At 33.1% G+C, this 16899-nt stretch overlaps 2 protein-coding genes across 2 annotated transcripts; both read left to right on the top strand.

The window, feature by feature from the left end:
• The first annotated feature begins 7685 nt into the window (after positions 1-7685).
• On the top strand, positions 7686-11954 carry LOC114723272 (ethylene-responsive transcription factor-like protein At4g13040). Its single transcript, XM_028909450.1, has 6 exons — positions 7686-8238; positions 8384-8514; positions 9411-9495; positions 10480-10660; positions 11311-11432; positions 11818-11954. The coding sequence occupies exons 1-6, from the start codon at positions 8196-8198 to the stop codon at positions 11952-11954; spliced, it is 699 nt and encodes a 232-aa protein (XP_028765283.1). The 5' UTR covers positions 7686-8195.
• Positions 11955-13818: 1864 nt separating this feature from the next.
• Positions 13819-16899, top strand: LOC114723275 (uncharacterized). The gene is made up of 4 exons (XM_028909453.1): positions 13819-13983; positions 14225-14338; positions 15481-15585; positions 16346-16899. Exons 1-4 carry the CDS (start codon positions 13869-13871, stop codon positions 16630-16632), a joined length of 621 nt encoding a protein of 206 aa, XP_028765286.1. The 5' UTR covers positions 13819-13868; the 3' UTR covers positions 16633-16899.

Below are 16899 nucleotides of genomic sequence, written 5' to 3'. Positions count from 1 at the left end.
ATTAATTTGAGTAGATTAAGAAAACTAGTTAAGTTAATTATTTATAATAAATGGGTGTTGTTTTTCGTAAAATATTCTTACTAATCAAGTATATTGGTTAGAATGATCATTATTACAATAATTATTTTAGAAAAAAAAGAATAAATATGAGAAATCAGGTGGATTAGGATCTTATATTTAAGATCAAAATAAAAATCAAACGAGTTCTTATATTAAATATTAAAAGTGGTATTTAATTATTGACAATTTTACTTTATCATGTCTCCTGAGGTCAACGAAGACCATTCCCCACCATGTTGAGGTCTCAGCTCTCGAGCACCAACCACGCGTGTCAGAGAAAAATATAAATAATTTTCCTTAGGAAATCAACGGTGATTAGTTTGTGAAACTTTATTAACTATGTATAAATACCAAGAGACTAGTGTCGCTTCCCTTTTACCCGCTATCTTCATTTCTGGAACTGGTTTTGAGACTCATCGCGGATACCATTCAAATTTAATTTTATTGGTTTTGATTTAAAACTTTTAATTAATAATTTCTAAATTAAAGAAATATTTTTTTAAAAAAAATCTACAATTGAGAGATTAGATTTATTTTGAATTATGTACGATATAAAGAAAAATATTTTTTAAAAAACAAAAATCTAAAAATTTGAATCTTAACTGTCCATATTAAATTTGAATGGTTATGATTTAATGAGTATTATGGTGCATTGGTGCTTATTATTGTGATAAGTATTAAAAATGGTTCCTTCCCTCCCTCAAGTTTAGTTTTAATAAGCTCACAATTTCAGCTTGGGAAAAATTATTAATTTATGACAGATTAATACTTTAACTAACATATTTTGATATGTAAAAATTAATTGAGAATGCTCTATAATAAAAAAGTTTATATAAAGGATACTTACAATATATAGGATAAAAAACAAACAAAGGGAAATTTGAATTTTAATTCTTTATATTGTGAAGGATTAGCTCATTATAAATCATCATTAGATGTTTATGAGTGAATACATTTTTATTACCGTGCGACAAACAGGCACCAACTATTTGCCTTTAGAGCAGGCACGTGTTAATTAAAAGGCAATTTTATATCTAGGTAGGAACAAAATTATGGCTTTAAAAACATTTTTACAGCATATCAAATAAATGTGTGAAAAAATTTATCTCAATTTACAAAAAAAAATACTTTTAAAAAGTATTTTGGAGTTATCCAAACACCTTTAGGTACTGTTTGGTACCAAACATTGACAAGAGGGACATGGATTTAGATTATGATTGAAAAAATCTATTAAAAGAGTGTTTGACATGAGAGATTACTTTTTATATGAGATTAGATAAACTCATCTATATGAGATTGAGAAATACCACAAGAGGAAGTAGTACTTTCCAATTCCATCTCTATGTATTTACCTAATTCTATATAATAAATAATTATTCATGTGAAAGATTTTTTAAATAATTTTTTAAAATTATAATTTTTTTAATGTTTCGTATCAAACGAGTCTTAGGCCTTGTTTGGATAGCAGGCCAAACCATAGTTTGGAGACCCAAACCATGGTTTGGAAAAAAAAACAACCCAAACAAGCACAAATTATCTGAAACCATGGTTTGGGTCAAAACCATAGTTTCGGGAGAAATGAATCCATTATACTTCTGGCTCAAATTGGAGAGTATGATTATGCCTATTAGAGTAAATCTCAATAATAATATGACTTTAACACCCCTTAATTAATTTTTTATAAATATATTTAATCTTATATCTTATAAATAAATATACACATTAATTATTAATTAATTATATTATCTTATGTATTATTAATTATGTTAGTAAAAAATATATTATTAACAATTTTATTCCTTCAAATTAAAATATATCACACAATCTATGTTTTCTGTAATTATCATATTAATTTATGCTTTTTTTTAATAATTTGTACATATAAAAAGTACTTCTGATAACAACTATCCAAACACTCTCATTTTTTAGAATCATTTTTTACAAAATCTAGTCTTTACAAAATTTATTTTTTTTAGAATCTATTCTCCAGAAATTATTCTCCAAACTATAGATCGGTTTCATCCAAATAATTCAAGCCGACACTAAAATTCTTTCGGTAGCTCCGGGTGGATACATGGGCTCGAATTTAATAAAAGGGAGCAAGCGGATGGGTGAGCCCGGGGGGGTGCTTGGGCGCAGGAGGCCGCCGTAAAACACGAGTACCCGCTGTTGCTTTTTCCTGTGGATGTGAGCCACGTGTCCTCACTTTTCTGTCTGACGGGCCGGCCTTAATAATTCTTGCATCGTGATTTAATAACGCCACTTCTTTTGTTCCCCTGTCCTTTTCCTCATCCACTCGTATTTTTCTTCTCCAGTTACTATATTAGATATTTCAACTTTTTATCCCCTTTACTATTTCTTCTAATCCTATTTATAAGATACTTTTAGTATATTTTACACAGGTCAAAAAAATATTAAATTTTATTAATTCTCATTTAAAATTTAATACTTTTCAACTTTATCCCTATTTAATATATATTATACATCATGTAAATAAAGTCAATAAAATAATAAATGAAGGCTAAAATTGTACATCCATATAAAAAATTTCTCTATTTTCCCTATAAATAGGACCAGAGGAGTATATTATACTACCTCCATTTCTTAATATAAAAACTAGTTAACTTAGTTATTTACAATAAATAAGTGTTATCTTTCTTAAAATATCTTTACTAATTAAGTGTATTGCTTAGAAGTACCATTATTACAATGTCTACTTTGAGAAAAAATGGATAAATATGAAAGACAAAGTAGATTAGGTTCTTATATTTATAACTAAAATAAAAGTCAAACAAACTTTTATATTAAAAACCAGAAGAAGAGTAAAGCTTGTGAGAGTAGAGATGATTAAGGGCTTGTTTAGATTAACATTGTTGAAGATAATTTTTATATCAATTAAGTTTTGGAAACTGAAGCCATGATAAAAATTAATTTCTATCATGTAATTCATGTTTGGATATATTTTTTACTAGTATCAATTAAAAAATAATTTATTTAGATAATATATTGAAAAATTAATTTTAAAATGTTTAAATTTCAAGGAAAAGTAAAAAACCGAAAAATAAGTTTTGTGCAAAAAAGGTCAGGGGGGTTTGAAACCCAACCAAACATCATCAAAGTGCTTGAAATAGCTTTTCACACCACAGAATTCAATCTGTAGCCTTCCCTGTGATGCCAAACAAGTTCAGAGATGATCCAGATTTCTCCTTGCATTGCCTAATATAGGGAATGAAATTTAAAAGAAAATTACCAAGGCTTTCTAACCCTAATAGTACTAAATTCTTTCCTTAAGTGTTTTTTTTTAAACGTGATGTTGTGGGTTTGACTCTCGTGAAATTATGATGGATGTGTGAGTTCTTTTTTCAAATGAAAGATGATGAAAAAGATAATTGATTTTTTTTATTATGTTTATTGAATCTTTAATCATTTGATTCATAAAAATACCCTCGATAAATATTCATTCAACTATCCATTTATTATCCGACTATTCTATATCATACTCATTTGTTGGGATAAAATAGGAAAGTTAACATGTTTCCGGACACAAAATCATTTCTTAATATAAATGTGTAGTGTCAAGTCTCTCTCATCTATTGCTTATATTAAATAGGAGGAGCATGCAATTACAAATACAAATGTTTCAAGTGTTAAATTATTAGTTTTAATAATGCCCCTCAATGTCTACCTTTCTTAATTAAGGATCATTAATGTAATGGTAGCATTTCATTCATTAGATGAGGAGTATTTTTGAAAAACAATATTAATTCGTGACGGATTTAATAATTTAACAAGTTTAATTATATCAAATTAATCAACTACTTCTTATATTAAGAACCAGAGGTAATATATGATTATAAATTCAGAACAAATTGAGTGAAAAACATAGTTATAATTTAAATGCACAATATTCTCATGTATAATTCAGATCAAATGTGACCCGAGAAATTGACGGCTTATTTAGTTTCACATTAAAAGCCACGGCAACCATAGTTTTAAATAAAACTGCAACATGTATGTCATTTATTTAAAGTCAACTTGTTTGAAAATTGAACTCCCTATATATACAAACTCTTAATCAATTTTTGGATTATGATAAGTAATTTTTTTAAAAAAATAAATTCTATCAGTCCTCTCCTTTTAAACCTATCCTTGAACCAAGGTAAAAATAAAAATGCATATATAAGAACTAAGAAGTCTCACTATAACTTATTACATAAATATACATACGTCTGGCAAAAGCAAAAAAAAAAAAAACATAAATATATATACGAGATTAATTAACTCTAACATGCGAATGAGAAAACTTGGAGAAGGAGCTGTCAAAAGTATCTTTGACTAGTAAAAGTATGACTTATCTTGTAAAGAAGCATAGTTCAAAACTTGCAGTTGTTTCCGGTTAAACTGGCGATGAACTAATGAGTCAATTCTTTTATTGGTCTGCCTAAAAATTTTGGATAAATTGATCAAATTAAATTTATATTTTTTCTCCGCTAAACTTAAAATGACATTATTTTGAGTTAAAAAAACACTACATCCGATTCAAAATATAGGTTAAACTTTATCCATTTACGTTTATCAAAAAACTGATTAAAACCAAACAATAAATATGTAAGCTATGCATTTTTTTTTTAAAAACATGTCCTTATTAATGAAGAAAATAAATAAAAGATGTAATAAACAAATCAAAGAGGAAAGAGAATATATGAAAATAAAATTGAAAAAAAAACTCATTAAATGCTTGGACAAAAGTAAATGTTATCTTATAAAAAAAAAATCAAACCTTCTAACAAAGTTTAGCTTATATTTTAAACCGGAAAAAGTGGTAGGCTATTGTATTTGTACTTTAATAATTATATTTTATTAAATTATGTGTGATTTATACATGAATGTTTAATTGGATGCCTTTTTTTTCATTTAAACATTACTTATAAATTCTAATAACATATTTTTATATATTTTAATTAAATAATATAAATTTTAATCATGAATAGATAAATTTTTCCTGATTCAATCATAATTAGACCACCAATTCTAATATTTTGATTATGAAAAACTTATCTACATTAGTCAAAATCAAAATTAGAATTTTCGCCACTAAGAATTAGAGAATGTTTGGATGGAAAGCAAACTATAGTTTTAGAGTGATTTTACGGTATACGAAGTAAATATATACAAGAATATGCCTTGTTTTACAGAAAAATACTTTTTAAAAGTACTTTTTGATTTGGCAAAACGGTGAAAATTTTCTATAAATACGTTTCACATAAGTCAAAATAAAATTTTTTTATATATTTACTTCGTATTCTGTAAATCACTATTAAAAAGTAGTTTATAAAAAAAAAAATCTAATAGTCTCGTTGATAGAAAGTGGGATCATAGCGGTGAAAACATGGGCGGGCGTCAATCAACCTGTTGATAAAACTGAATTCTTTTTTTTTTTAGAGTAAATGAAAGAAAACAAAAAGCGAGAAGAGGTTGGCGGGACATTATCTAATTGGCCTTATAAGGCCGTCCATCCAATCACCGTTTCGTCGGTGTCCCTCCCCTTCCCTCCCAACCACCTCATTCTTTCCTCTTATTCCCTCCTCTTCTCCTCGCCTTTCTCGATTATTACCCTTCTGTCCCTTTTCCCTTCCCATCTCTCCTTCCATATTTGCCCCTCTCACTCATACAACCCCACACCCGCAAATTGAATTTCTAATTTTTAGATTTTTCTCATCATGTAATGACATAAATAAAATGGGAAATAAATTCGATGCATGCAAATTAAGATATGAAAATATTTATCATATTCTAATTATCATTTCCTAACAAAAATTCTATTTTATCATCATCCCATTTTATTTTACTTGTTGAATCAATTCTTACACTTTCAATTGTTAGAGTTGACAACTTTCTTTTTTATATGGGTAAAATGTTTGCTTCTCAATTAATTTAGGATAGTTGCTATTTCTAGTTTCTTAGTTACATTAAAATTAAATGATTTATTCTCTCACTACAATTCTAAATAAAATCATACATCTTCCACATAGACAAGACAATTTCTTTAAGCTCATAGAATCATTGGTAATAAAATCTGAACATATAGATTTTGGTCTTGTAAAGAAGAGTGAAAGAGAAAAAAGAATTAATAAAATTATTAAACGGAATTTCTAGATAAATGATATGCCTAAAAAATTATTGGGTATTAATATATTACTACCTCCGGTTTTTAATATAAAATCTTGTTTGATTTTTATTTTGATCCTATAAAACTCCAATTCATTTTGTTTATCATATTTATGTATTTTTTTCAAGATATTCTTTCTAATAATAGTATTTCTAACCAATACACTTGATTAGTAAGGATATTTTAGAAAAGACAACACATATTTATTACAAATAACTAACTTAATTTCTTTCCTTAATCTCCTCAAATTAGTTAACTAGCTCTTATAAATAAGACTGGAGGTAGTACAATGGAATTGTGTGGCCCTTGTTGTGAACCACTTAAACCTCATTTGCCAAGATGTATAAATAAATGATGTGTAAGCATTAATGATTAAGGTACATTAATGTCCTTACCTCTTTTAATCGGTTTTGACTTTCGACTTGGGTGATGAATAATTGAACTCGCATACCAGTACTAAGATAGTGAGGGTAACAGGGTAAATTGGCCATGTCTTCCGTACACCTAAACCCAATGGTATGGGTTGGCCATTCAAAGGGCAGCATTGGCATTCAGCAATAAACCAAAGTACTCCGCACAGTAACTACGTTCCCATTCTCTCGTCCAACCCTCTCTCTCTAAGATTCTCCCTCTCCACGCCATAATACCACCTCCTCCACCACTACGACCTCTCTCTCGCCAGCCCACACATAAAATGGGAGGAGAGAAACATGAAAACAAAAAGGTGGTAGAAGACAGATGCATGAGCCACAATTAACAACATATACAATATCTCATAGACTCATACCATACTTACCACCTTCTTCTTCCGCTAGATTCTAATCCCCTCGTGAGTTCTGTCTTCTGGGTTCTGCGCCTTCTCAGCAATTAATTCTCACCCCATCCGACGCTTTTGGTTCAGGTACTGCCAATAATGTCCTCCTCTCTTCAATGTCTTTGTGCTTTTCTTTGTTGTCTCTTTGTGGGTTTCTCTTGTTCTTAGTCATGGGCATTCTGCGTTGACGGCTTGAAAATTAAAACAACTTGGTCCTCCTCCTTGTTTACTTGGTCTTATGGGTGTTTCCTGAATTTTGGTCCTTTGGGTAATTCGAATGCGTGGTTCTGGTAAAATGTTGTTTATGGTCAATCGGGTCATCCCTTTGACAAAGTGGGTGGCTAAATGAGTTGACTTCTGCCCAATCAGAGAGATTTGGAGCTCATGTTTTCAAATTCTAATCCCATTCAATATTACGGGTCTCTGGGGTTTTGATTGTGTGTGAATTACAATATCAACTTGTTCTTGTCAACTTTAGTTTCTCTTAACCTTCAAGAAAGGCTATCAACTTATCGCGGGCGAGCTTTCAAGGTTTAATCATACCTTCTGCTTTTGTTGTTATCGGACTGTCGATTTCTGTGGTTCTTATAGAGGTTCATTCGACATAAAGGAGACTATAATCATATCATGATCCAGGTTTATCTGTTACTCTAATGTTTTGTTTATACATATAGGTTTGGGTTAGGTGGTCTATGCGTGGAGGCATTACCGATTAATTGCTTTAATTTTACTGCTAGCCGTCCTTGCATGAGAATCTCTTTCTTAATGTTTCATTATGAGTGGCTTTTTCCCTTTTTCGCTACCCTCCGATATTTATCCACTTGTTTTAGGTACTTGGGCTAAGAAGACCATATAATTATATTATAAATACTATAAGTAGATCTTTTGCAAATGGCATAGTCACCACTCATTACTCATTTGTTGTGAATTATTTTGTTATTACATGTTCTCTTCACCTAGTTTTGCTACATTTTACTTTTTTTTTTTTTTCAATTGTTTTCTTCCTTCATAGCTCTAACTTAATAGTTTTCATCTGCCTGAAACTCTTGACTGTGTTCTAGCTCCTGTGTCCAAGGAAAAGATCGGTATGATAGGAAGGCTTTTGCGTTAAACATTGTGCTCTAATGACTTGTTAAGATATTGCAAATTACCATGGTAAGCTTGAGAAGGCGCAGACTTTTGGGACTATGCTCAGGTAAATATTGGTAAAATCATATCTGTTGTGAACTGTTCCTAATGGAAGGAGGATAACCATGCTTTGGGTTGTTTAGAGGCTACTGTGGTGAGTTGTATTTTAGACTGAGTTGACGCTATTTACCAAAGTTACCGGACCTTTGCAGGGAACAGCTCCTTTGTCACTCCACTTCCTCTGTATTGTGAGAATTTAATTGCTTATGAACAATCAACTCAGCGTGCTAAACTTAAGAGCTCAAATCCTGTGGCATCAGATGATACAAGCATTCTGGACAGTGTAAGAAATACAATTAGAAGCAGTAAATGTTGTATGGAAAAATAGAAGTCACTGAAAGTGCTAGTGGTGTGGCTAGGTATGGAGTGAGAGGTCTTTGGTTCGGACCTCCATTTGATCATTGCGGAAGAAAATAGTAAAAAAGATAGTATCTGAGGTTGGCGGTCTCCATAATCCCATCATGTGTCTTCTTTTGCTCGGTGTGACATATGGATGAACTACTCTCTAATTAGAAATGTAACCACTCTTCTAATAATTTATTGCATGCCTGCATATCCAATTGAAGCACTGGGTTAGGAAGCAGTTTTGAGCCAATGAAGCCATCCTCTTTTTTCATTATCAGAATACATCAGAAAGCTAAAAATCCGAGGTTCTATGCTCAATTTTAGTACTAGCAGCTCTCCTAAGATAACATGTTCTGATTTAATATAATATATTTTCATCGCGATTTCATGAGTGAAAACCTATAAATTCCAATCACTAAGCTTGATATATAAAGTTCGTGTTATTTATTTTGGTTAGTTTTGGTCCTCTGGGTATCGTTGCTCAGTTATCTAATCGCCAAAGTGAAAGGAAAAGACCGAACTGTCTGTTGGAAGAAAGCAAGGTGCTAAAGAAATTATCTTGTAATTTTTGTTTTTTCACTTCTTCAATTGGCTGAATAAATCCAGAAAACTTCTTGATGAAAAATCAATGCCTTTACGAAATATATATGTCATCCTAATCCATAAGCCATACCATCTAGAATCAGATCTTTTAGCATTTGATGAACGGATATGATCGTAACGTATATTTTCTAAGTTGATAAGTATTAGAAAGTTTTGCTGTTGGATCCTTTAATTATTTATGTTTTAGGTTGCTAGAATCTTCTACTGAAGTCTTTTAATTTTGTTTCATAGAATACCGTTGTGAAAGAAGAACCAGGCTCCTCCAATGCATCTGGCTCTAGCCCATCAAAGGAGCAGCCCAGTGAACAAGTTTCAGGTTTGTTGTTTGAGAGACGTATCTTTTTCCTACCCTAAGGCATGAGATTTAGTTTATGACAAACTAACTGAAGTTACAGTCTACATATTGCCTTATAGTAAGTGTTTTTATGTATTTTGTTAAACTTAATGTATCGATATTCATCAATATGTAGTGGACTATAATTGCATAATATTGTAGTTTATCTTGTTCTCATGAAACATTAACACGAGAACTGAGTTAATGGGGGAGGCCAAGAATTTGGGAGAAAATGAAGGGACCAGGCCAAAATGTAGTTTTGGAAGATTTAATGATGATGTGTGCTACATAAAGTAACTTATATCCCTTACTTTGGGTATGCTACAAATCATATTTTCTGTCACTTACGAGACTTTCCTGATTCCCTCTTAACCTTCAAAGATGTGCTAAATTCTTCATACCTCTTCACCATAACTTTGTGAAGACGAGTATAGTTACTAGCTTTCTCACTTTCTGGAACAGCAGTGTTAAATGAGTTTCCAGAAGACAACTAATGCTTGCTTAATGAGCTGATTTGATACAGCTGATTCATTTAATTGATCACTCCTATGACCTTTTAAGCGGTCATCGATAATGGATTCATCAATTCATCATCGGAAGATTTCCCATACGAGTTTATCAGCTTTATTGAAAATATTGTTTTGAAGATACTAAAATACAGAAAAAAGCAACGTTAATCAATTATAACGAATCAATGATAAATCACCTACAGCTACTGATAAATCAATGGATATCCTGTAAGCTCACTTTGTGTGATCAGCTACAGCTACTGATAAATCACCTGCTGGCCCAATAGTTCATTAGTGGATCTGAAGTTGGCAGACATGTTTTGGGTGTTTACTTGTCTGGATTCTGTTTTGGAACAGTTTTGTTTAACCAATCAGTTTTCATCTTTTGGAGAATTTTTTCAAGTTATTTATGGCTATTGATTTGCTGGTGATGGCTTTCATTGCCCTCATTTTTCAGGACCTCCTATCAAGCGCAGAAAGCGGCACAGGAGAAAGAATTCACATAATCAAGAAGCATGTCTCATGAGAGGTGTCTATTTCAAAAATATGAAATGGCAAGCAGCTATAAAGGTGGACAAGAAACAGATCCATCTGGGGACTGTTAGTTCACAGGAAGAGGCTGCTCACTTGTACGATAGGTAATACCATAAGCTGTAGCTTCTTGCTACCTGCAATGGCTCCTTCTTAGGCCGTTCTTTACTAAATCATCATTACAATATATGCATATCTTTGGCTTCTATTTGATTAGCTGCGAGGAGCAGACTGGCTCATGTTCACATGGTTTGACACTCAAAATGTCATTTAAATCGTAACAGCCATAGATCATGTATTTGTTTGAGACCCCCCTCTTCTTAGCCATTGTTTGATGAATTTTCTTAATATATGGGAAGTTTCTTGGGTTATATCTGCTTGAGCATGGCCGTGTATGGTATTATATTCACCTTCTTCAGAGCTGCTAGTTCTCCTCGTTCTCTGATTGGCCAGGGCTGTATATGGAAAGTATTACATATGGTAAGAGTACAAGTGATATCATTTCTATATAGCCATCAGTTCTGCTTCAACTTTCCAACTTTCGGCACAAAATCATTACCGTAGCTGCCATATGCATTTGTTAAATCCTCATTAAGAAAGACAATATTGGAGGTTTAAAATTTCTAGAGAAGGGTGTAAAATCTACAAGCCAAATAATTTGTCATCTCCTGGAGTCAGGGGTATATATTTTGGATTGTAAAGGCTTTCATTTTTCCATTCACCACGATCTCTGCGCTTGCATCTTATTTATTGTCAGGGCTGCTTTCATGTGTGGGAGGGAGCCAAACTTTGAGCTACCAGAACCAGAGAAGCGCGAACTGCGTAAATTCAAATGGGAAGAATTTCTTGCAATGACGAGGCAGGCAATAACCAGCAAAAGTATTATTTCTCTTCTAAAATTGGATAAATCGCTGGTGTCTATAGAGTAACTTATATTTTATTTGATCCTTATACTTCAGAACTTTATATCTATGTCTTTAAATCTCTGTCAGTGTGCCGTTAGATTTTGCTGAACTGGTATGGCCAACTACACTCACATTTTATTGACATAGATCTTACATGTTAAGAGTGAGAAACTGACACTTAGCTGATCATGTCTGTAGAATCTATGGTACATTGATTAAATACGAATTTTTTACTATAAAGACTATAGTAAAAATTGTGAAAAACTATGGGGATGAATAAAGGATTTTAGCCAATTTGCAGATATGCTTTTCGAAGATTCTGTTCTTACATTTTACTTGTTCTATGCAAACTATTCTAGAACACAAGAGAAAGATTGGCCCGGGCTCACGCAGGTCGGAGCTTCCTCCGGTGCCGAAACATGAATGGGACAGTAAGCAAGGAGCAAGTGGATCCTCTGCTTGCGAAGATGTAGAGCAAGAATTATCAGTCCCTTGAAAATTAAGATTGAACAAGTTGAAGCCCTAGTTCTAACAGTCCATTCATAGCAACTAGCTCCATTTTTATATATATAGAAAAAGGCCGTTATATAAGGCCAGACTGATAGTATTCATTATTCCTAAGATAAGTATATTACTACAGTCCAAACCAATAAAGGGTAACTAAGAAGCACAAATTAACATAGATACAAGACACGAGGACATGTCTGATATTACTGAAGTATCTTGTTCCGTTGTATCTGATTAAAGTGATGAGAACGATAAAGTTCCAATTTTTTTAAGGATTGTTGTTTCATAAGTAACCATTACTGGTACTGCCCATGCATTTGAGGCAGTCCAAAGCTGTGTATGTTCCAACAGGAGCATGAACATATATTGTTTCTGAAGAAAAATTTTCTCAGCAATTACTGCTTTTGAACTTTTATTGGTGCACTGATTACTAGATACTGTTGATGGAATGATGTCAAAGAACATGTTGGTGTTTTAGGAGAACACAAAATCTTCTCAAAGCATTCATATCACCTTGTCCCCTGGCTTCAGAATAATGTACTTTGCACATTTTAGCCTCATAAATGGGCATATATAGTAACGCAAGGCATTGAGTTGGATTTATAACAAATTACTCTTCTGTCCTTAATATAGGACTTAATTGTTGAGTTGATTTTGGTCGTAAATATATGATATATTTCTCATATTTATTATTTTTTCTTAAATTACCCCATATGATACTCCTTCAACATAATCAAGTAGAAGAGAGAGGAAAGATATTAATAAAGATGATTATGGTGTTTTAGGAAAAACATGTCATATTTCTTATAATTAACTAACTTACTAATATCTTTAATCTAATCAAATTAGTTAAATAGGTATATATTAAGGATCGGAAGGAGTTTCTTATTGAGTTGGAGGGAGTACAGCTTCTTCAAACTTGTTCAATAACTGAATGGACTTCATATAATATTTTCATTTACATTTTAATCCTCTTCATGGAGTAAGTTTCACATGAGGCAGAGGATAATTTGGGCAGTCATATTTGATTTAAATAATTCAAAAATTAATTTCTCTTGTCCTTTTTAAATACGTTTCAATCATATTAAATAAGTGTAGAACAAGATTGAATGAATAAACCGTGGGAAGAAATGTTGGAAAGGAAAACAAATTACCGGAGCCCTAGCATGCCCCATTCCTTGTATTCTTACAATACATGAAGAATCATCCGTTCTATTCCTTTTATAAGATCATACCTATTGATTCTCAATATAAAATCTTTTACAAAATTTAATGAAATATTCATGACATATTCTTAAAAAATACCATTATCTTTTTCACTCTTAGCTTTTCCATCCTCCCCATCTTCCTCCTCCCAAATGAACCATACTGAATAGAGGATTGGTTTGGCAAGTCATTACCTTTTTTTAACTTTTAACTACTTTTAATGAATTTTCTTAATCTCATAAAACTCATTAATAGGGTCTTATCATGAAGGAGCAGAGGGTGTAAAATCAATATTAAGTCTAAATTAGCAACAATATAGGTTATATTTAAAATTATTTTTTTTAGCCTCGAATAGGATTGTCTTTAATAAGAGGATACCTATATTTTAGTAAAAAAAAAAGTTGATTAACTCGGTTGTTCGGCAAAAGAAAAAGGCTCAGGGGGTTGCTTCTCTGTTTGGGCTAGGCTGATCTTACTGGGGCATTTTAAGTCCAATTCATTGATCGGGCCCATCGGGTCAGTCTCTGCTCTCGCCGGTCACTCCCCGCACGGTACGTCCGTTTTTGCTGCTTCTGCTTTCTGCGACCTTCCCCAACAATCTCCCAGCAGTGGCCAGTGGGTCTGGCAGCAAATCGTCTGATCAAAAGAAATCAAAGAGGTGTTGTTTGACTTGTACGAGTTTATAAGAACGAAGAAAATGGTTGGTGAGGATCGAGGAGCCCCTGATGGACAAGATGCATTTTCTTCACCTTCGTCTGTTTCATCGTCTTATGATTGGAAGAAGCGCGTTTTTATTCCCGCAGTTGTAGCAGGTATTCTGTTTATTTCCTCACTTGTTTGTTTCTAGGATCACGATTTTATTGGGCTCTTATGCCTCCTTCTCGGATTCGATTTTTATTTACTTTGTTTTTATCTGGAGAAGCAGTTGTTATTGGTTCGAGTTCAGAGCTGGATTTTTTCCCCTTATTTTTTGTATTTAAGTTTTATTGAGGGAATGAGATTACTTGTAGTTGTTGTTGCGGATTTGTTAGCAATGGGATTTTCTGCGCGCAGGGGTTGTTGGTTCTGGAGTTGGGTTAGTTTCGAAGCATCGGAAAACGCTCGGTCTTGCGAACGTTTCTGCTAGCTATGCAGCTAATTTTGCCATTGTCACTGGTTGCTATTGTGGTAAGTTCTTTAATTTGTGTGTATGGGTGTGATTATGTATTTACTTATTTTCTTAAATCTTGAGCTTATGCAGCTTCAAAGCCATGTTGTCATGGTGGTTTTTGACCATGTTGGTTGGGTATGCTACTTGTTTTGTTTAATGTCTGCTTAATTAATCTATACCGTTGTTTTATAAAGCGAATAGGTCGGACTCTTTGTTTGAAAGGAGATTTTCTCCGTTAGTTAAGCTTCACCTGAGTGTATTTAAATTGATAATCTGGAGTTAGTCACTCATCAAGTTTCAATTTTCACTCTTCCATCTACCTAGAAAATTGATACATGGTGCATTGTCTTAAGAACATGTCATCTGTGTCAACAAACGACCCATTTGAAGAACTCATATCTGCCATTGCCCTCTTACCTATGAAATGATGTCCTTGAATGTCGGGTATGTGTTGAAGGCATTCCAGCATAGAGGGTGACCCTTGCATTCTTGTAGTCTTTAAATCCATTGTCCCTTGTAACACCACCTGTATAATTCTTAATTGGCCTTGTGCGAACACTTTGATGAATAGATAGTTCAAATATTGAGAAGGAATATAACATCTTGTTAAACAAATGAAGCACGCTTTACTGATTATAGGGAATATTTTTTTTTAGGTGCCTCTGCATATTAGATAAGAAAGCAAAGAACCAAGAACAGGTTTGTTATGCATTCCTGTCAGCAATTGTCTCCCTTAGCAAACCCACTCCTCCTCCCCCTCCCCTTCCCTGTTTCCAGATCGCTTCCTATTGGTTTTTTCAATGGGAATTGTTAAGCTCCATGGCAGGGAAATGTGTTAAGTGAAGATCAAGTCGGTATCATATATCATATGATATCAGTGTAATATTATCAAACACCAGGGGTTCCCCAATTGTTGGATTTCAGAAGGAAAAACATTTCATCCTAGATTTCAATTGTCATTTCCATGGTTGTGAATTCATTATAGGCAGAGTACATGTTGAATAGGAGTGTCAAGAAAAGTAGCATCCTGGCAACTGTTTTATCTTTGGATCAAATGACTGAAATGGGTTTATGATGGAAAAAGGCCATGCCTCGACAACAATGCTTAAATTAATTTGATGCTCTGAATTGAACTGGAATGAATTATCTAATTGATCAGGGGCACGTGAATTTGTGATTGCAACTAGAAAAACTGGACCTGATGACCTGTTGAACTCTGCAATAGCTGGATTTGGAACGGGTGCTCTTCTAGGTCGTCTGCAAGGTTCTATTCTGCTACTTTTACTCTCTTGTATATTGATGAGAAATCAACTCTTGCTTCTTCCTTTTCACATAATTTCATCGTTGAGCTATTTGCTGCAACGCAGCCTTATATGTATTTTGGACCGTATAATAACTCATGATGCCATTTAGACTGAGACAAAGTCTTGTACAATGAGATTGATGGTTTCCTTTTTAACCTTTCATGTTGAACTTTGTTGTGATTCCGTTTTAAAAGTTGTGTTTTTTCCTCCCCCACATTTCTTTGTGTATTTTTCTTTTTCCTGAATATTCCAAAATTTCCATATAGTTTGGCATTAGTATCTTGTTTGATAGGATGCTTCATTGTTGGAAATGGTCATGCAAATAAAATTCAAAATCATCTCAGCTGCAACTTTTTCTCCCCCTGGACTTTTCAAGAATAATGTTGCTCATTGTTGTAGACAACATTTTCAGTTTTTTGAAGTGCCTGGGTTTGGTGGAAATTTCTTTGTTGAGAGATATTTGGAGTTTGAGAAAATTTAGCAGTTTGTAGGAGTTCCTACGCTAAGAGATATGAACGACTTTGAAAATTTTTTGGTTTAGATATAGTTGCTAATGGCATACCCATAATAACAAGGCATGGATAAGTGTAATAAATATACAATAATTTAGGACTAAACCTGAGCAGCATGTTGTGTGATTGAATACTATGGGTCTAAACCTGACCTTTTAAGCATGACGTGGGATTGAACAAATGTTTTTTCTCTCTCTCGTTATTGTAGGAGGTCAACTTGGTGCAGCTAAATACTCAGCTATTTTGGCCATCGCGGGCACCACAGCAGATTTTGCTTTTCTTAAATTAAAATCTGTGTTGAGGGACTACAATCAGTCTGTGTATCAGGATGATGAGAACTCACAGAAGATCGGCAGTGGCAGCTGGTTAAGGTTGCCAGAGTGGTTCCCAATCCAAGTACTTGATGAGGAAGCCCTTGCTGAAAAACGGGCTCAGCAAGAGAAGTTCCTTGCGCAGCAAGCTAGAATCCGAAATCTGAGAAAAGAAGAGTCATGAGAACTGCAAATTTTGGTGAAGGTGTGAAAGTCCTTGGATTAGGAAACAAGGGATTTCCAGCCTGCTTCTCAAGCTGCTTGGCAATGGCTTCAACGGAGATTTTGAATGTGTTGCAACCTGGAAATTGATTTCCAGATTTCCGTTTATCTGCTCGTGTAGGCATTCAAGAGGGATTTTTTTTTATTTTAAAAATATTTAAATACAAAACCAGAAATGTAATTATCATTGATTTTTTAATGCAAACCACTGGATCTGGATGATTAATAA

This window comes from Neltuma alba, unplaced genomic scaffold (genome assembly GCF_004799145.2).
Source record: "Neltuma alba isolate B1F8T4 unplaced genomic scaffold, ASM479914v2 tig00012130_pilon, whole genome shotgun sequence".
Taxonomy (NCBI): domain Eukaryota; kingdom Viridiplantae; phylum Streptophyta; class Magnoliopsida; order Fabales; family Fabaceae; genus Neltuma; species Neltuma alba.
This window is presented reverse-complemented; position numbering and strand designations above follow the sequence as displayed.

Excerpts from the sequence above, each read along its gene's own strand:
- LOC114723272 (XM_028909450.1), top strand. The coding sequence starts at position 8,196 with ATGGTAAGCTTGAGAAGGCGCAGACTTTTGGGACTATGCTCAG. Across the intron at positions 9,496-10,479 it reads GCCCAGTGAACAAGTTTCAG|GACCTCCTATCAAGCGCAGA; the intron begins GTTTGTTGTTTG and ends CTCATTTTTCAG. Across the intron at positions 10,661-11,310 it reads GCTGCTCACTTGTACGATAG|GGCTGCTTTCATGTGTGGGA; the intron begins GTAATACCATAA and ends ATTTATTGTCAG.
- LOC114723275 (XM_028909453.1), top strand. The coding sequence starts at position 13,869 with ATGGTTGGTGAGGATCGAGGAGCCCCTGATGGACAAGATGCATTTTCT. Across the intron at positions 13,984-14,224 it reads TATTCCCGCAGTTGTAGCAG|GGGTTGTTGGTTCTGGAGTT; the intron begins GTATTCTGTTTA and ends TTCTGCGCGCAG. Across the intron at positions 15,586-16,345 it reads TCTTCTAGGTCGTCTGCAAG|GAGGTCAACTTGGTGCAGCT; the intron begins GTTCTATTCTGC and ends TCGTTATTGTAG.